General features: G+C 40.7%; 2 protein-coding genes across 4 annotated transcripts in view; one reads left to right on the top strand and one right to left on the bottom strand.

The window, feature by feature from the left end:
- LOC135334204 (uncharacterized) overlaps window positions 1-21,131 on the bottom strand; it is a gene marked incomplete in the record, with an annotated part of 688,739 nt that overhangs the window by 128,551 nt on the left and 539,057 nt on the right.
- LOC135334528 (uncharacterized) lies at window positions 818-21,110 on the top strand. Of its 3 annotated transcripts, none has more exons than XM_064529768.1 (17): window positions 818-1,014; window positions 5,887-5,948; window positions 13,597-13,792; window positions 13,981-14,084; window positions 14,485-15,657; window positions 15,839-16,004; window positions 16,166-16,819; window positions 16,907-17,106; window positions 17,421-17,615; window positions 17,804-17,947; window positions 18,129-18,303; window positions 18,525-18,656; window positions 18,944-19,092; window positions 19,371-19,541; window positions 19,808-19,994; window positions 20,366-20,586; window positions 20,805-21,110. In XM_064529768.1, exons 2-17 carry the CDS (start codon window positions 5,901-5,903, stop codon window positions 20,973-20,975), a joined length of 4,086 nt encoding a protein of 1,361 aa, XP_064385838.1. In that variant the 5' UTR covers window positions 818-1,014; window positions 5,887-5,900; the 3' UTR covers window positions 20,976-21,110. The 3 variants fall into 3 exon arrangements, with proteins under 3 accessions (XP_064385838.1, XP_064385832.1, XP_064385825.1); XM_064529762.1 differs by having other exon boundaries at window positions 5,833-5,948; window positions 16,907-17,091; XM_064529755.1 differs by having other exon boundaries at window positions 5,833-5,948.

The following is a 21,131-nucleotide window of genomic DNA, read 5'->3' as shown; positions in this document are numbered from 1 at the left end:
CCTGCCGCTGATGAAAAGTTACAAATGCAGAATATTATCGCTACAATTTATTATTCAAAAACTCTGCATATATTTGTTGTTATGCATTTTTTGTTATGGCATCGAACAGGTCCCAACAACCATGTCTAAGTTCAGGAAGTACCTTACATTGTTATTTAGTGCTATTTGGGCATGCTTATAAAGCCTGCCTGGTTTCTGTTTAAGTTTATTCGCTCACTTTTATTGGGATATGATATTCGAACTAAAACGGGTCCCACTCCACATCCCCGTTCATTTGGGACTACAATGTACCACAATAACTATTGTTGTTGCGCTATAGTTACAGTGGAACACCCACCCTACTGATCAACATAATGGTGCCCCATGGAGAGTGTCCTCTAAGGTTGTCCTCTGGTGGGAGGGTCCGTTGTGGGAGGTTCCACTGTACATGTACTAGAATAATAATAGGAGTCAGTTTTTGTATTTGCTGTACGATTTTACACACCATTTATTCTATTTCTACAGGCAATCATCAATATCATGTGACTCATTAATCGGACGCCATTATGGATCGATACTAATTCTGAAACAGAGACAAACTATAAATTAATTATGACCGTATTGTAATTCTGAGTTTTCGCATTTGTTTTTCCGTTGTATAATCATTATTCCTGATCTGGCATGTTCAATAATTATACTGTATGTAACAACGATTGTAGATACATGCAGGATGTGCATGAGCATATGGAGGCCGGAAGTTATCCAGTATCCTATAACACCCACACAGATATGATGACTTAGAGTGACGCTTACTCCATTACCTAATGTTACAAGGTACATGTAGGTACAGTACAGGTACGTAGCTTCAATGGCACTCCTTTTTGTTTTAGGGAGTTTCTCTCATTAAAAAGCTCCATTTATAATAGTTTCTGATCACACCGTGAAGTGAAATAATAAATCAGCTGAAACCACTCTCAGAACTGGAGAAAAGGAGCTGATATCGGACATCATAATTATTATTGCCCTGAAATTAAGGTAAGCAACCATCTGTAGAGTTGTAGCTCTGGTGTAAGCTAGCTAGCTAGCTGCATACTACACACGTACCTAGCTTGCAAAAGTACGTGTAAAGAGCTTGTATGATATGATGTGTTTGTGGCTTATAGTTTTCATGTCTAGCTATTAATAAACTACATGGTTTCAATGTGCATCTCCATAGCCTATGCTGTTTGTATCTAGCTGGCACACAGCTGTAGCAACAACTAGTGATTCTGATACTATGTGATGTAGCTAGTCGCCATGTTGTAATAAATACCTGCGCCGAGAACTTTGACTTGAGAACGTACCATTATTTTGCGGAACGAATAAATAGTGTATAGTTCCAGTTAATGGCCCTGCTATGCTAACATTAATTCTTTACTAGTGTGTAGTCCCAACCAGGTCCATGTGTAGTCATTCATTCACCAATCTAATTATTGTAATTGAATTTGTGGTAACTGGTAATGCTCAATTTCAGTACACAGCGTCTCCCCAGCATGCACCCTAGTGTGTCTCTGCGTGCATGCATGGAGTATATCTCAGTGCATATGCAGGACAAACGCAACAAGTGTTTGCAGTTAAAATGCAGGCTGAATCGAAACGTGTACGGTATTTTTAATAATTATTGTAAGCTTTAATTGCGTGTGCTTATTTTCTCATGGCAATGATGGTCACTTGTATGTATACTGCATCAATTCTTTCTTTGATCTCGATATTGAAACGTTCAGTACATTGTTGGGATTCAACTCAAATCGCTGGTGTATCCCATAGCTATAGCTAGCACTGCCATTGTATTAGCCAGTGCAGTGAGGTTAGGAACAGATGTTGTGCTAGAAAGTGGCTAATTTTTTAGAACCCAGGGTTAAGTGGTCATTTACTCAGCTCATGGTGTAGCCAATTCTGAGAAATGTGTTGAATTTCTGCTCAGGTATGTGTACCCAACAGCTGTCTGGTGACTTTAGTTCATAGAGCAAATGGTCCATTCATTCATTTCCCATTGGTAATTAGGTCGACGTATCTTAATTATAGGAATGTATGTAACTATTTATAACTGCAATGCACACACTGTGATCTATGCACTATAATTATGGCTGCATAATATTAGGTGCTATATAATATAGCTGCATGGTGTAATTTGAGTGATAAAAATTAACTGTGAAGAGCTGCAATGTTTGTTTCTGAATTAAGTGTACTTCTGTTTCATTGCAAAACTTGTAAGTACATAATTTATAATTATAACTGTTAACTTAGTTCTAAAGACGTATCATCGATGAAGCCTCTGAAGCTGTGAGAGCTAGTGATATAAGTAAGGATGTGGTTGGCATCTCTAGCTATTCACTTGAAAGTTTTGCTGACTTGCTTTCAATTGTGTAAGACATTCTGTAGCGGTGTGTCACTTGTCATATTAACAAGCCCTCGATCAACGCTGAAATAATTGTCATTACAAGGTTGATCTTTGCAGGTCGACTGTTAGTGACCGAGTTTTCCTCGAAATGTTTGTTTTAAAGTGTTCTGTTTACTGTTGAATCAGTTTACAAAGAGACCTCTGGTTTTGTTGGTTCTGTCTTATCGTAACAGTCAATCTTTCAGTTTGATAGAGCCAATCAAGCTATTGATATACAGTGAAACCTGTCTTGTGGACACCCTATAATTATAAGCAGGTCACCCTCTATAATACAGCCAGTGTTTGGACCTGTGTTTATTACTTAGCAGGTCACCTTTTTTTTTGTTCAGCCTGTCAGCCACTGTTGGTGGGCCCAAGGGTGATTACTATAAGACAGGCCATTAAACTCTTGTAACAGGTTTGTAGCATAATTGTATTATAAAGCACCTGTACTAGTACCTTGGTCATAATTATGTACCTAATAGTCATAACTTTTGTTGCACCACTCAGTCCAATATGATAATCAATGTAGACATAATTACAACCTAATCCCACCCATGTACATCCATGGCAACTCAGAGCATTTGTTTTGAAGTGTTTCATATTGGAACAGTCACTAATTAAGACTGTGGAAGCACTCTAAGTGAAAAATAACCCGGTTTACTGTCTGCTCCATGGTACTCTAAATTACAGTGAAGCCTCTGATTAAAGGACAATGCTATATACACACTCTGATATCATTGCTGTGTTGATACAGTCTCGTCTTATGTTGAGTGAACTGAAGCCTTGCATGCGGAAGTTCAAGAATGTATAACATAATATTATATTATTATATATTCACCTTTCAATATTGTATCTTTCTCGGGTTGCTAAGCATGTGACTATAAGTAGTTTTGGTTTTACGCACTATTAGTAAACTGTAATTCACATGGGACATTGTATAGAGTGTACTTTGTTCAGCTACTCTGGTTGCCTATAGTAACCGCGTTTAAAGATCATTTCTAATCATGTTAAGTGTAATTTATTCGGTGCTATAATTTTTAACGAAGTTGATTAGTTTGGTTAGTTACAGTGTAGTTGCTTGTATAGCTCCAGTTTAGATTGCTTGCAACATTATAAAAAATTTTCAGCATCTTACACGGTACAGCAAAAGTGCTTGTCATGTGATATTCTCGAGTTTTCTGAAGTGAATTTGTTGCAGATCAGTCACCACATAGAAATATCACAAAAAAACATGTCAAATATTCCGCTGTGGCTTGCAAGATGTACTGCCAAGAGTTTTGGTACTGCCTGTGGTTCTAAATGTCGGGATTGCCTAGAATTACAACAAGATCTTGTGGAATGATAATTATGCCTAATAATAGTTACATGTAAGTGGTGGTACAAGATTGTGTGTGATAGGCCTCAAGGGGTGTACAGTCACATGCATACATGCAGTTGTTACTAGTCAAGGCTGGAGGGAGATTTTCTGTAATTGATTTCCCTATTGTTTCAGCCCACATGCATTACATGGAAATTAAACAAAAGCCCTAGTAATTCACTGTTGTATGGATTTGAGCAGCAAAAAATGTATTAAATGCTAATTATTGTCGCTTTCTATGACTAAACTGTTATTAGTTTGTAGAACCTCAAAGCAGGCCTTTAAAGAAGCCTAGCTTATCTATATAGAATCTAGAATCTCATGTACTCTGATGTCATGAATCTGAGTGTCTCTCTCTTCTGCAACACCTGTTTGTGTGCATGGCTGTTAGTGTGTAATATGTGTGGTACGTACATTCCTTGCATGTGCATGTACGAGGGGATTCATCTGACATGCTGTTATTCAAATTCTTGCACTTATGTGGTTGCAGTTTTATCTGTTTCCTAGAAAAAATTGTTTAATATGCTCCTAGCTGCCATTGTCTAGTGACACGTGACATACGTACGTCCCCTTCTGTGCATGAGAAGATATCCATGCATCAACTATATATAATGACCAAAAATACGAACATAATTATTATTATTATTAGTATTGTTGTATAAATATATAATTATATATAGTGACTTCCAGAAAGTTTCACTCCACTTGTGTGGTCTGCTCTAGACACAAACATCCTGTATAATAATAAGCAGCCCAGTATTCATCTATTATTGCTAGAGTCTAAACTACTTCAATGTACCTAGTGTTTTGATAATTGGTACTTTGTTATAATTATTTCAGTGTGTGCTAGCTACACAAATGAACAGTTTGTCTGAAGGAAAACCCTCAACAAAGGTCACCTCTGTAACGTTCAGTACCCCCCCCCCCCCCCCCCTGTTTCTAGTACCGCAATCACATAATGTGTGTGGTATGTGAATCAACAGTGCTTATAATTCTAGAAATAAACAAACTAAGTTTAAGAAATTCATCTGCTCATGCAAAGGAACTCATTGCGGAAGCTTTGCCTTCATTTTTTATCATTCATTCATCCCTTGTTTGGTGGCCTGCTAGAAATGTGTACAAAAAGTCACCTCTTGTTTATTTTCATAATGGGCCGTAGTTATTGCACCAGCTCGGTCTTAAGTTGTCTATACAGGAAATGGTAGCATTTGCTATGGTAACAGTGTATGCATGTGTCTATTTCCAGTAGTGGGCAAGTGCATGCATTATTACATTCTGATATGATTACAAGCTGAAACGTAGGTGACCTTATAACGCTGTATAGGTCACCCTCTTTATAGCTAGTACAACCAGGTTGATAAACACCAACATCTCCATAGCATGAGTTTGAACCTGTGTTTATAACTTGGCAGCTAGGCCACCTCACCTCCTTGTTACAACCATGGCACTATAATAATTACTGTTTGTATGCCCAAAGAGTGTTCGCTTTCACTAGCTTTCACTAGCTTTCACTAGCTTTCACTATGAGCATAACAATAATTAATGCACTAGAGCTATTTAAATGTACACTGCCCACCGTTTGTTAACTAGATTGCTTAATTTGTTGCACAAACAAATTATATTCAAGCTGATTGTTTGAGTGAGGCCCCGTCTCTGTGCTCTATCCTGACCAGCTATTAATAGCACTATAATTATATAAATGGATAAAAATACATTCATAGCCCGAGGTCGTGTATACACTCCTACAAACTGTGTGCACAGTGTGGGAACGTTTTGAGGAATTTTGGTTTCCTCTTTAGAGCTGTAACCAGAGAACTGTTGCTATGGTGTACGTGTTAGCTATGACAAACCTTAGAGAATGATTATGGCATATGGGTGAAACCTTTGATATCTAAAACTTGATCTCAAGAGAGGTGGTCTCTTTAGGGTGGTTAAAATCATTATTACTTGAACTTTTAGAGGATGGGTATAAGTGGTCTTAATGTGATTGTGGCTCTGTCAAAGGGCACGGTTGGCTAACCCAGTCACATATATTTACACGCGCGCACACACACACACACACACACACACACAGATAGGACTGTCACGATGCAAGAACCACCGGAGCCCATGATAGTCACACACACAGATAGGACTGTCACGATGCAAGAACCACCGGAGCCCATGATAGTCAGTCTGGCCGGCCTTTACGTGAGTTGTAACTATAGTTATACATGCGTCTATAGTTGTATTAGTAATTGTGTTATGTTGCCGCCCTGTTGATTGGACTACCTCGATCGCCATCACTTTATTGTGACCAGATCGATATTATAAATTTGCCATTGATGTTTTGGGCTTCTGTTGTAGAGTTGTAGCACGTAGAGCTTAATTAGTTTATATCATGCCTGGTTCACTACGAGAAGTCTCCATGGTTACTGTACGTTTATTTGATAATTTAATCTATACATTCATTGTGCCCATAAACTGTATTTGAATTGTTAAAATATTTGCTGCTTGGTCCAAAAAAGAATCTAATGTAGAAACTAAAGCTACACACTCATGATTCGTGGCATGTAGTCACCATAGTTACGCCGCTTGCTCCCATATATGGTACAGTGCCTGAGTGTATGTATACAGTATAATAATTGTGTCTTTGCACAACCATTCTATTTCCTATGTGATGTGTACTTAGAGCTAATCTAGACTGGGTAATGCTTTCCTTGCGCTAAGTGTTATATATTATACACCCACTCATTTGAGGTGTATGTCGAACGTGTTTGTGTACTTTACAACAACCTATTGTAACTGTTGAGTTGTTTCTGAGCCCACACGATGCACAAGTACATTATTTTAACATGTGATAATGAACGAAAGATATGTCACAGTAACCACGCGCCCACTCATTTACTTTAACGCCCTTGAGGTGTAGAATTTCTGGCACCGATTTTTTGGGAAAATATTTTTTCTGTATGAGTACTAAGTGTCGTAGTCTGCCTTTGGGATAACAAAAAATGTTTGCTGATCGAGTGCATGTAATTGGTGCTGATGCAACTCTATATGCATGATTATAGAGCATGTATTTTGAATGAACATTTTTATCAAACTAACTTTACTGATGTTTGAGTGTGGTCTCGCCTAGCTACGTACGTAGATGCAGTACTAGCCTGCCTCTGAATAAAGGACACTTTAGGAGTATATCCATTTCGTTCTTCATAGATTGAGAGATGGTTTCTTGTTAAGTAAGAAAAAACCCAGTAGTTGCATGTATATTAATTAATGGTGCCTGTTACAAGTTTACCTTATTATTTATTTGGAGGGCACTTTTTATATTCCACTAGAATGCTATAATTATAATCAGACACATGCAGTGGTTTGCACGAGAAGCCTTCGGATATGTAGTTTATACTATCCTTTCTTAAGTATTTCCTGTGTTTGTCACAGCCAACAACAACAGTCAACACTTGTACGGGTGCTTAGCCCAATCTCTTACTTATGTGGAGGCATGTAGAGCGGTCCCCTGGCTTTTTTGGAACTTCCTGCCTTATACAGATTTTTTAGAGCGTGTTTGGTTATTTTCTATGGCTGGGCTGTTGTTTGTGGTATGCATCTGTTGATAATGGTTTGCTGGAAATAATCCCTCCAAATATTTGAGTTGTTATAGCATGCGCTTGTGGTATAGGAAAGTGTGTGGGAGCTATTATAATATTATAGCTGAAACGTTACATTACAGTAAAGCCTGTTTAGAGCGTTTCTTGTTTATAGCCGTCATGCACCCTTGTACATCTGGATAGACCGACGACAGTGGCTCTATAGTAAAGGAGGTACTGGCCTGCTTAACACAGGTCCAAACACATGCATGCTATGGAGACTTGACTTGGGTAGAGTGACCGATTCATTTAAAGCCAGCACGACATGTTTGTATTTGCGAGTAATTGAATGAGAACAAACACAGCTGGAGTGGATAGTGATGACTATACGTGTAGTCTAGGTTACCAGTGCATGTGACTATTAGTTTCACACTACTACTAAACAGCAGCAGATGGTTTGTAGGATCACTGGCTAGTGCATTATTAGTTGGCTACTATTGTGTGTTGAGTGTATTGGGAAAAGCGATTGTTTTGAGCTGTGAAACGCTAATTAAGACATTTTTGCCTTTCCCAAATCTCTTAGATTAGTCTGCATAGCATTTCTAGCTATTATTGTGTGTGCGTGGTTGTGTGGGTAAATGGATTATACAAATATCTTACCACTTAGTCTAAACTATGTTACGTGTGTATATAATACGGGTACAATTAAGCCCTAAAGCAAAGCCCTAAAGCAAGCCACCTCGGGCAAATGGCAACCCTTGTGGTATAAACTAATTACACCACACTACACCACCCACCCCTAAACCATGTTGTGTATTCTAGTTTCTTCCCACACCTTGTGTAAGCACTTGTTTATGTTGTCTATGTTAGACCACACGTATGTTCTCACTTGTTGGTCGACTTTCTGTGCACGTGTACACCTCAGCTCATCATCATCATCTGATACATTGATGACTTTTTATTACGTGTAAACTCCATTAAAGCCAGCACAATCGTGTTTGTATTGCCATAACCCAGGGAGTTTAACCAAGCAAGTAAAATGGTGTGACGTATAATTTTAGTAGATGTGTATACATACACATGACTATAATTATCGTCATAAATTTTGCTTAAAAAGAACTGCACTAATTATGATTGAAATAATGTATCCGGAAATAGATATGCGTGCATGCATGCAATGCAAAAGCAAATTCACATGCTCGTTAGACTTGGAGCTGATAGTTGCTCAATTGACCGGCTACAACACGTCTGCTTGTTTGCACTTGCCCTTTCCGTAGAGAATAAACCATGTGATGATTATGTTGCATTTACAATCATCATCAAAGACAAGGAGACTCTCTGTATTTGCTCCAATTTTGCCCATTAGTACAGATATCCATTTATAGCATGACATCACGTTATAGAATCGACTATGTACAGATTCTGTGCGATCAATGTGTTACCTAGGCGCCACTAAATTGCATCCTGGGCTCTTGTCCTTTCAAATTTGGACCTAATAATTATTTTGTTACCTTGCCTTATAATCATAACCATGCATATGCCGCTGTTATAGTGTGTGAGTAGTTCAAAGTTCTTCAAAGTTCATGTCTAAATTTGGGATGTGGTTGCCTAGGTTGTACCCCTTTCTTATTATCCCTAATTATGGTGTATGGGCTATTATCACTCTTGTATGTACCTATATACTCATTTTGTGTCAGTAGTAGAGAGATTCTCAGAATTTTTGCAGGATGCACATTAATCGATAGTACAATTCTGATCCACTTTGCCCACAAGTAGGAGATGAAACTAATGCAATTGTGTTTTAGTTATTGCACATAATTACACTGGCCAGTATCTCCAGAGGGGAATCCGGGTTACTATGGAAACATAGCTGTGGTCAGCTGCTTTGATTGACAATTTCCTGTTCCTTAATTCCTTTTCCTTTTGTGACAACTTTGTTCACACTGGTGGTCTGTTTTGTAGTGTACACTGTTTTGGAGTGTACACGGAAGAGTGTTGGTCGTTGGGAATGCTAAAAATGTAATAGTTACCCTAGTCATGAGTATAATTTGCATACATAATTATGATCAGGAGAGATTATAATGAATACTTGCGTGTACAATGAAATCTGTATAATTAAGGTATGCTAAAAAAATGTAATGGTTACCCAGTTAGTAATTAATTGCAATTAGTGTGCGTGGTCGGTCACCCAACAAACCAAGTAGAAAAGCCCCAAAGTCTCCATAGTATGTGTTTGGTCCTGTGTTAGCAGCAGGTGCTCGTAACTGTTGTGTTGTTATGGTTACTGGGAGTGTGTTTATGAAGCAGTCAGTGTTGTATGCTTTACGCTACTTCAAAGAGATTTGGTTTCAGTTTTAAGTTCAGCGTATTTTAATATAAACACGATGTTAATGTGTATGTATATGTATTGTATCTCATAGTAGTAACAGTCACTGAATTTTAAGTTTGACAAAATAATAATTATTATCATCATTAATAATCATCTTAAATATTTATTGTTGGGGAATTACATGTCTAGAGTGTAGCTGCATGCATGTGCAGAGTGTGTACATGCATGTCTAGAGTGTAGCTGCATGCATGTCTAGAGTGTAGCTGCATGTTAGTAACGTAAGATTTCCTTCAACTATCTAGTGACTGAATGGATACAATAGTGATACGTCGTACAATAGTATTTCCGTATTCATCTATAATTATTATGGCCACCACCATGTTTGAGACCGTTAGGTGATGGATGAGTGGACATTGTGACGCTCGCTGTGTGGAGCAAATGCACAATTTCAGTTCTAGTTGAAGGGGTTTTCCGTTCGCTATTGTGACCGTGTATACATACATGTAGCCTGAGGCCCTAACATGGATATCTGCAGATACAATGCAAGAGTAGTGTCTTTACATATCCCAGTGTGTGTGTTGGTATAATTACAGTGTATGTTCGCAATCTCAAATCCATAATAATTGGGGCGTAAAAACCTTCCCATTGTAGTCGCCCTAATAAACATGTCACCCTCTTTTCCCAGCCAGGTAATGGTCACGAAAATGTAATTTTTTTTCGTGTTCACATTATAGCTGCCAGAACTTAGGTGTGTTCACGTTAGAGCTGCATGAGGAGGTGGTCGTAATTCAATAAGGCAATTTCTCCATTCATAGTGATCCCCCCACTTTTGACCTACCTTTGTGACTATATAGCGACAAAACTCGCTCTTGTTCGTGACTTCATTTGGACTTCGTTGTAATTAACTATACTTTATAGTTCTCGTAGGAACACCTGTATATCTTGTAGACTTGACTATTGTTTTGTTCCTAATGCCAAAGGTTCTCATGCGGTTAAAAAAATGGTTTGTCTATGCACTCTCACCCCCTCACCCACCCTCCCTGGGTACCACCCTTCTCTGTATATGTTCATTGTTTCTGTTCAGGTTGCTTCTTTAGGATATTCATTATATAATAATTATCCACTTCGTAGTTCGTGTGAACTTTAACGAATGTTTTGTTTCCCCTGCCAAAGGCTCCCATGCATGTGGTTCAAAAAATGGTCGGTCTATATTCCCTGGGTACTGCCCGGGTTTAGGGGGTCACACTCTTGAGCTATTGTAGAGCATACTTTTCCTAGTGTCGTGGACCAACTGTTTATTTTGAGGGCTAGAGTACAGTTTGTGTAACTGTGTATGTACGTGTGTGGTCCTTGTGTGTACGTGTGTCTCTCTATTATGTTAAATATTTTGGGAGTGTGAGATATTGGATTGACAAACAACCTCGTGAATCTGATTTTGAGAAAAATGTATTGAATATGATAGTAAGTTCAAAAAGGTGCATTCTTTATGTAATTATAATGTGCGTAGCTGGAATAAACAAATCAATATAACCTTTGACCTTGTGACTTGAGGCACACACACACACACCTAGTTATGCAATTAGCACACATTTCAAAACAGGAAATAACGACTGTAGCACACGTACCATTGCATACAAAAACAAGTGTGCATGTGCTCTCTATCAAAGTTGTTTAATGAAAATTGCCTAGGTGCGTCACCCTCTATAATACAGCCCAGCTAGGCTATGTTATAGATAGTACATGGGCATGAGGTATCTATGTGTTATAGTGTCCCATATCACGAGGGCTTTGCCCGAGGGATGAGGGACACTATAACCATAGATATCGAATGCACATGTGCTAACTGATTTAGATCCCACTTTTCATTGGCTGCCTCAGGCAAGAAGTGTATCTATAAAAGCAGCAAGCCTTAGCAACAGCTTTATTTTTGAAAATGTCCTGTTCTGACAAGCTAGTCTAGATGATTTCTGCTAAAAAAACCTTTGCATTGGCCTTGCTTCCAACATTGGAATGGACAAACTAGTGACTCCACCTTGTGCAGGAAGCGCTCTGCAACAAATGAGCCCAGCCTCCTCTTTCTCTTTCTCTGCACTCAAGCCCCACCCCAGCTTCTCAGTAAACTGTTCTGATATGTACGGCTAGCTAGCAAGGAACAGCTTGCAGCAATGCTACAGTGCACTATCGTTCCCAAAAAGACACAGGAGTCTACTGAAGTAAACAATTTGAAACATGGCTGCAGGATAGAAACAGAAGTCAGGAGGACGAAGTTGACAAATGCTGCAAGTTGAAGACTAGCCTCGATCCCAGGCCGATCCGTCTCTAATTGAACGCTAGGTCGCCAAGGAGGCGACCTAGCGTTCAATTAGAGACGGATCGGCCTGGGATCGAGGCTAGTTGAAGACATGCTTTCATGCTTGTGACAATAGACCCAGAACTGTTAAAATCGTTGGCTCTTAGTGTTCTTCGTAGAGACAAGAAAAGATACTGGTGAACCCATCAACCCAGCAAACGCTATAGTATGCTGGTAGTGAAAAACTGAACAGCCATAGCTAATTATCATGCAGCTACAGCTTTATTATCATTTCTGTACATTCAAAAATTGTACTTGTACTTTATACCCTCAAGCTTATAATTCCCTGGGAAACTATGAGATTATGGCTCATAATTCCCTGCTAAACACACACAAGTGGGATCTAAGTCTTCTTAGCATGTGTTTTGATCTGTATGTTAGCACATAGGCCACTTTTGTAATACATGCAGCTACTGTTGTTTATAAGGGTGATCATTTTAGATCGAGTTATTATTATTTGTGAAGTTAGTTGTCCTATGTAGTATTCCCATATAAGGAAATTTAACATTGACAACGTTAGTTTATAGGTATTTAATTGCATGTTACGGTAACACTTCTACTGAACAGGATGTAGAATCACTAATGCTTTATTATCAAAAGCATCTGTCATCAATTTTAGTTGTGTGCATGCGTAAGTTGTTTAAAATTCTGGTGTTTTTCATATAACCATAATTATACGTCCTTTTGTCCTCGCATCTCCTTATAATTTGCATGTTGTTTGTAAAGGGGTTGCCGTAACTACGTCATCATCTATTTCCTTTAATAGTTAATAGTTAACTACATGTAGCTGCCATTCCTCTTGTAGCCTCACACACCGGCAGCTTTGTTAACACAAGCTTCCGTACATGTACATGCATACGGTTGTTTGAGCATATTTTGTCTGCAATCCTTATGTGGTACTTGGTGCCCATTAACCTGGCTGTGTACTAAAATTGATATAACCTCTAGAGGGTGACCTGCTTGCACAGCATAGACAGGTGTCACTAATCTGCCTAGTATTATAGGCATTCAAAATTTTGCACAATGTATAACTGTGCATTCATGGCTGCACCTTGTATGTACCGTGGTCCCATGTTAAACTGTATTCACACTACTCTGACTGCCACTGCTCCAGACTTGCATGAATACATTCAACGACACATGAATAACAATTATCATTGTCACATGTGGTCCTTCTGGCTGTTGTCTTAGACCTAACCAAATCGCATGAAATTCCCCTTATTTCTGTGGCCTAGACCCAGTGTCTCTTACTGTGTGTTTCACTGTGTGGATTCTACTACTATATTAGTACAGTTTGTAGCTCATACTTGTGCTTGTGCAGCCAGACACTGGTTGTTGTTCATAATTTATACTGATAGTAATCAACAACATTGCAAATAATTATTTACTGTAGCCTCTACACGTATATTTATATTGTTATACAGACAGTTTTGGGATCTGAAAGAAAGCATAATACTGATTTCAAGGCTTTCTGCATTATGTACTTCTACTTGAGTGTCTTGATTTAATTTATAAGAGAATTGTGAGATATGTATCATTGAAAAGGGATCGCAATAGTATGAATTTCACTGTATTTTCCCCACACACACACAGAAACCTGCCGACAAGCATGCTGTAGTTGCCGATCGTATCAGTGATCACATCTTCGAGTGTCAAGCTCTACTGGACGACATTAAATACGGTGAAACCATTCGACCGTGTGAAGACATCATCTGTTGTTACTTTCGCTGGTTCTATCCTCGCCACTACAACCAGTGCAACTTTGCCTGCTTTCAGAATGGCAAACAAGGTACATCAGTCCTAAACATAATATTATGACCACGACTCTGTAGCTTTGAACGAGCTGTTGCTTTTTATTAAGTTATGTCTCACAGTTTTAGCAAGTCTTTTACAGTTTTGCATACCTTCCATTTCCTACAATCAACACAAATGCCATTGTCAATGTTTGTAATACCTTTCCTTTCCCTCTCCCTGCAGAGAGTGACTGTGTGTCCTGTAACAAACTGAGAGCATGGATTAGTCTGCATTCTACCTCCTGTAAAGTCAAGTGCCCCATACTGCCCTGCCAAAACCAGTACAAGGTGAGTACATGGTGTCACAGCTGCATGGCCAGGCCTAGCCTGCAAGTTTACAGGAAATTCAAATAAAAATCTCATGTAAATATGAAGTCTGTCTGCATGCATGCCTTTAATTAATGCTCCTTTCGTATACCAACACAACCAAGTTAGTGGTGACACAAAGGCTTAGTGGCAATATAGTTCTTCTTAATGTAATGACCCTTTACCAAACACTATCAACCTATGTAGTTTTCCTGTGCTACTTTAATGACCCTTTACCACACACTATCAACCTGTGTAGTTTTCCAGTGCTACTTTACACACACTATCAACCTGTGTAGTTTTCCAGTGCTACTTTAATGACCCTTTATACCAAATATGTTGATTTTTATTTAACCTCCCCCACACACACACACATACATAGAGGGACCAGCTGAAAAAGAGACTGACTGATCCTCACATAGGAAGCTACCACTTCCAACCACCAACACCTTCTAAACGCAATGCGAACACCTTACCCAACCTCCGTCCATCATCATCTGGAATGCCACATCCCTCAAACTATGGCGTCGAGAACAACCCATATAGCAGGGATTCATTTGACTGGACGCAGGGACGCCCTGATCGCCATGACTCTATTGCTTCAACCATTTCCATTGGCTCTACCTGTGCTCCGTACCGAAGTAATATTTCCGATCAGCAGTTGGCAGTTGAATACGAGGCACCCGTAAAACCACCGCTATTACAATTCCAGGCAAACACAAGTCTTAACAGACAGTCTATCGACAGCATGGCACAGAGCTTCAGTGCCATGAAGCAGCAGCCTGGCTTGAATCATCGATCTGACACCATAGCCGAGTTTTCAAGTTCTGAAGACGATGTTGAGGATATACCGAATGAGCTAATCAGTCGAACACAGCCTGAAGCTACTCTGCCAATCACAAGTTTACCACAGGGCGACTCAAAGAACTCTGAAACACCACCTGTTGGTTTGTACTATCATCCAATACAGAGGCAGCACACTCAAACCGATTTGAAAAAAGCTGTCTTTCCCGGCCCAAACGGTCGGCAATCAATCAGTTTCACAGTTTCACGGTCACCTGATATGATTCCTGAGTCACATGACAGTCATGCGACGGAGCAGTCGCCCCAATCACCACGTCAAAGTAGTTTCCTCTCTGCAAAACGAAAACGAGAACTCACTCAACAACAGCGTGTTATAAGCGACTCTCCAGAAATTAATCGTCGACCCCAAACATCGAATGTAGAAAATCGAGTTATGTCGCCAGATGACGGACATTTCTCCAGTCTAAATTCAGAAGATCAGGAGTTTACAATTTTAGAGAACAAAACTCGGCGTCGCCCCGGGAAACGATCTCAGGCTAGTTCCAACAGGGAGGTGTGGTCTCCATCCTCCGATAGTTCCCCAAGTTCCCTCGAGGAAACACCACAAAAAGGACGCCGGTCGCGCGTTGTGCAGAGAATGGATACAGACCCAGGCGACGAGCATACCAAGATATTGACCGGTTCTGGCAGCATCACAGCCGCTCATGCTAAACTTATCCAAGAATTCAACACGGGTAGAGACATGGTCAAGGTATGTGCATATATAATAATTATGGTGGCTAAATGTGCGTTTACCAGTTGCACCCAAGAAATAGTATGTTTATAATTTTAGCAGAGAGTGTCCTGAAGTAGCATTGGTAATCATTAAATGATCCAACAGATCCAGTATGTGGCCAAACATTCATGGTTGTGTTGATTTTCTCCCCCTATAGTTGCGAACCAAGAAGTTGAGTGACCCTGAGAGTGGTGACCGCACTAGTGGAGTGTCCTCAGCCTCTGTGTCTACCAGCAGTGTAGGGTCAGCACGGTCGAGTGGAACTGGCATTTTCTCTGAACTGGACGAACACTTGAGCTCTCTAGAGGGACCTGTGCACCACGGTGTGTTGGTATTGCACTGCATGTTCTCATTGCTGTTTGTGTATAACTGCTTTCTGGTGGTCTTGAATGTAAAGACTGTACGTGTACATACACAATTGGCCTTTCTTCATCTAGGAAAATCAATAAAGCAATTGCTACTAATTGTAATGCTTTCTCCCCAGATATACTTGAGGGCCCTCTTTCCAGTAACTACAACCATGAGAACGATGATTCTGCCTCCACCGTAGTAGGCGACCAATCACTGAGCTCCGGCACCACCCACCCAATGGATAGCTACCAGCGACAGTTGTCTAATAACTCGTCAGCAAGCTACAACTACCACAGTGACCAGTCTAACAGTGGACCTCAATCTCTAGCAGTGTCGGGGTACGATCACCAGCCAAGATACGTATCACCAGGTTATAGCCATGAAGCACACCATCCACAAGGGTCACACTCATACAACCTCCATCCCTCACACCTTCCACATGGGTCACACTCTTCATACAACCTCCACTCTTCACACCCTCCACAAGGGTCACAGTGGAATTACGATAGTCACCAAGCAGCTACTGCTTACAGTCCCGATGCATACCAACGTACCTCACACCAAAACTCTCTGTACGAAACAGCTATTCATTCACCGAGATCGAATATTGTTTCGTCCGCCTACCCTCACACCATCCCCTATCATGAGGACAGCACTGCTGAAGATGTACCTGAAGTGAACCTGTACGCCATTGCTGCCCAGCGTGTACCTGAAGTGTGTCCATACGCCATTGCTGCATACTCGTCTTCTGATGAGAATGACAGTGACAGCGAATCAGAGACCAAATGTGAGTACTTTAATCACAAGACACTGTACGGATTATTTTATCTTCAAAATTGTGTTTTCAATTTCTCTCTCCCACCCATCCCCACAGCTCTCCCATCGCCTCCCTCCTTCCACCCCTCCCTCCTAATTGAAGAGAGTGTCCGTGGTGTTGATGAGGCTCTTGCTAAGTACGACCGTGATATCCACATCATGAACCACCGTCCCCAGAGGGGAGGGAAAGTCCCCACCCACAAGCAATCTGGGATGAGCGAGGAAGAGAAGTACCAAATGCAGGTACCTTGTAGTCACGTGAGTACAATCACATAGCTCACTGAGAATTTGAGTGCCCCAGCCTAGCTAATAGTTGAGCTCTCGAAATCATTGGGAGTTGTATTACATGGCCTAGCTGGGCACTAACGCTGATTGTATTATATATCTTCTCAAAAGGTTCAATAAGGAGGTGGCTTGCTGCTAACCAAGTTGAAATGTGTGCTTTATCCTGGATGTGTTTATAGGGTGGCCACAATAGACACATTTCTTCATGTGCTTGCATGTGCATGTACTCTTATCTACTCTTGTGTACATGTACAACTAATAATTATACCATTTCTCCATTTTCACAGCCGGTGACCCACCCAGTTGACAAGGACAGCGATTATTTCCCCATCCCCTCAAACTTCCTCAGACCAGATCCTGAGATGATTGCCAAGCAACACGAGATGTATCAAGAGATGCTGAGTCAGCGATTGCCCGATACCCCCCAGGAAGATGAGATCATTCAACGAAGCATCATGGCTCGTAGGGACCAACTGAAACAGGTACTTAATAATGCACGTACGTATGTTTCTATGGTTTCTTGGCACATCGTAGTAGTGTTTTTATGGTCTAGAGTAAAAGTGAAAGAGGAGGTCTCTTTAGAGAGGTTGAAATCATCAAATGTGTAAACTAAAATGTTTGAAGACTCAAAAGTATAGTGTCATTAATTTTTATTTGCCCATCTTTACAGTACCTCCTGGGCCAGTTCTACTCTGATGAGGTGTACAGGGAACATACTGACTGGGAGAGGAAGACAAAGTTAGGTCACGGAGCACAAGCCTCCTGCTTCAGTGTCTGTGACAATAAGACACAGTGCATCCTCGTGCTCAAAGAGGTATAGTCATTAACAGTGTATGTAGAGTTTTATGAACATTGGAAAGTGTTGATTTGGGGCCAAAACACACACGTTCTATTTCTTTGAACCCAAAGCATCATCGGTTATCTATTTTTTATCATTTGCAAGTCTGTCATACATGTACATGTGTTTATCTTCTCTCTTCGTTTCATCATCACAGGAGACAGAGAATAGACGTACATTGGATGAAGCGTATCTCTCGCTCAAGTTTGCCTCTCAGTCAAACCCCTCCCCCAACATCGTCGAGTACTACACTGCCGCACTGTTGCCTGGTGACCTGGTATTCCCTAAACGAGCCTCACCATTTGTACAGATATTCATGGAGCAAATGCCTGGTGAGTGGTGTTCAGTAATAGACCACCAGAGACAGTACCACCATTAATACATGCATAATGCTCCCTCTTACTATATGAAGCTTAGTGCACTTTATACAGGGTATCAATATTTTGTGTCTTATAAGTTTACATCCTGATTCAAGAGGTACATTGGATGACTAGTCGTACCACTTGGTGACAACACGGATAGTTCTTACAGTCAAACATTTCCCCCCTCCCAGTGTGTATGCAAGGCTGGCTGTTCAAGACTGGCCCCATTCCCCTCATCAACGTTCACCACTATGCTTGTCAGTTGTTTGATGCTCTAGACTTCCTACACAACAAGCAGGGGATCATTCATTGTGACATTAAACGTGAGTTATAGAATCAGTAATGTAATTTTAACAATGATTATAATTATAGTTCTACAAGTCATAATACTGAGTCTAGCTTGCCTCAAACCATGCCGTAAAATATTTTCTTATGGTGGTGTCCCAAAATGCAATAGACAACTTGTACACAGGGCGCCCAAAGGCCCATAGCTATTTAACTGTGTATAGGCATCTGAACCGTATGTGCGTGTACCATAATTAAATGTATAGCCATTCATGAATCTACTGTATAGTTCACTAACTGACTTGCAATGAATCCTCTACCTCAGCTGCCAACATTCTGGTGGACGAGACTGCTCAGAGGATCAAGCTGACTGACTTTGGATCAGCGGAGATCATAGGAGAGAAGAGGATCAACTATTCCAAGACCTTCTCTGCCGATCCTAATGCAGGAACACTCAGCTACAACCCTCCAGAGGTACGTATGTACATGTATGTGTGCAGTACTTACGTCGAAGTGTTGATAATTGAGCCGTGGTAGTTTTATGGTGTAGAAACTTGACTACCTGTGTGTAGCTTACAATAAACCAAAAACGGTTTTGGTAGACGAATTTGATTGCTTAGAATTTGACTTTATATGCAATTTGAAGAAAAAAAGATGCTTCTATGGTATTGGAACCTCGATCTGATTATCAGACTGGGTTATAGTCTCATGATTTACATCTATTGATAACCCCTCCCCCCCCGGTCTTATAGTTCTATCGAGAGCAGCAGTGCAGTTTTGCATTTGATGTATGGCAGGCTGGTTGCTGTGTACTGGCCATGTGCACTGGGCGACGACCATGGAGACACCTATTCATGGACGTGTATCCAGGGAAACAATCGGACCAGCTGACAATAGCCATGAAGAGGAACCACAAGCTCATGGTGAGTGCAGTGATGAGTCGAGTCAGTGCACTAACTTTTAATGTGTACACGTACATGTTTCCATTCTTAAATGTCTTTGAAAGATGGATGTGCATGTGTGTGTGTTCAATACTCTGAGCTATAGATTTTTCCGTTACATAACTTATTGTTTAGCAAATCCAATGCTCTAGCTGTAAGTACTGTACAATAATTATTACTGAGAACTGTGTCATATACATGACTGTACATGTAGTAGCCTGATCCATTTCAATTCCTCTGCCCCACAGATCCAACAGCAAAGGGGTGGTCACCTTCATCCTGCCTTCTTGGATCCCACCCTCAAGAGGTTACTCCACGGCTGTCTCCATGACAACCCGTCCTCCCGTCTCACGGCCAAAGAGTGCTCGTATCTGCTCAACACAGAGACTGCCTCCACTGAAGAGGACAGAAGGAAAATACTGGAGGCCATTGGATGTGAGTGTTTGTTGTACAGTCTGTATGTATTGTGGTCAATCCTGCCAAGACAACCACTTAGCCTAACATAATAATGGTGCATTGCTTACATAGCACTTTCTATACTAGACTCAGCATTCACTCTTCTTGTTACATGTACCAGAGGAGGATTGTCAGGGTCAATCATAAAGCTGCTTCCGGGCACTTTAATTGAATTCCACTCATCTACTCTTCCTTTAGTATCTCCAATTCACGTTGAGCTAGCTGAGTGGAATTCAATTAAAGTCCTCCGGAATCAGCTTTATAATTAAGACTTTTTGACCCTGACGATCCTAGCTCCTCTGTCTTGTTACGTTGTAACTAAGCTCACCCCCTCCCCCTCCGACACACAGATACTCCGAACACTCCTGCGGTGCTTCAGTCCTTCTCCCCCGACCAGTATCGTGTAGACGTCTACCTCGGCAGTGACAAGTTGACCAGCATCTCTCTTGGCCACACCCAGAAAGGGGGACCTGTCCACCTGGCCTTGTACGGAGGCTGGCTCGGGAGTCTGGCCGTCCCTCAGGGGATGACATACAGGGAGGCGGAGGAAGAGATTCACAGGAGGTTCCCAGTAAGTTGTTAGGCATACTTATAAACAATAGCTAGTTCTGTGTTCAGGTATTGCTGCTACATGTAGTTGAAGTGAGGTTTTTATAGCTAAGGACTTTTATCTGTATAATAGTAATCTGAAGCAGTGATGGTACTAAGAGCATAACAAGCCCTTTCATAGATAGCATATGGCAGCTTGCGGTCCACAAGTGATTTTATCATTTCATCCCCTCCCTCCAGGTTGCCCGGCAACTCAGCCCATTCATCCTGGCCTCGTATGACAACGCTCCCCACACGATCTGGTCGGCCTGCTCCGGTGGAGACCAAGTCCCTCCTTATAGACACACCAGACCAGACTCACTAGTAGACCTCAATACTGCAATTGTACTCTCACCCTCAACTATGGTGTAGCTATAGAACTCTCTCTCTCTCTCAGCACAATGTTTATTTTTGTCAAGTTATGTTTATTGTCACAATCATTTTAATTTTGATCTGTTCGTAATCATTGAAAATGGATGGTAATAATGATACTTGAATTAAGTGTGAGTCCAACCCGGTATTGCATAG

This window comes from Halichondria panicea, chromosome 1, assembly GCF_963675165.1.
Source record: "Halichondria panicea chromosome 1, odHalPani1.1, whole genome shotgun sequence".
In the NCBI taxonomy this organism is placed as follows: domain Eukaryota; kingdom Metazoa; phylum Porifera; class Demospongiae; order Suberitida; family Halichondriidae; genus Halichondria; species Halichondria panicea.
Note: the sequence above shows the minus strand (reverse complement) of the source record. Positions and strands in the feature narration are given on the sequence as shown.

Bases quoted from the DNA above. Each gene is read 5' to 3' on its own strand.
- LOC135334528 (XM_064529755.1), top strand. From the start codon at position 5,847: ATGCAAGAACCACCGGAGCCCATGATAGTCACACACACAGATAGGACT. The intron at 18,304-18,524 runs GTGAGTGGTGTT...CCCCCCTCCCAG, and splicing joins ATTCATGGAGCAAATGCCTG to TGTGTATGCAAGGCTGGCTG. The intron at 19,542-19,807 runs GTGAGTGCAGTG...TCTGCCCCACAG, and splicing joins AGAGGAACCACAAGCTCATG to ATCCAACAGCAAAGGGGTGG.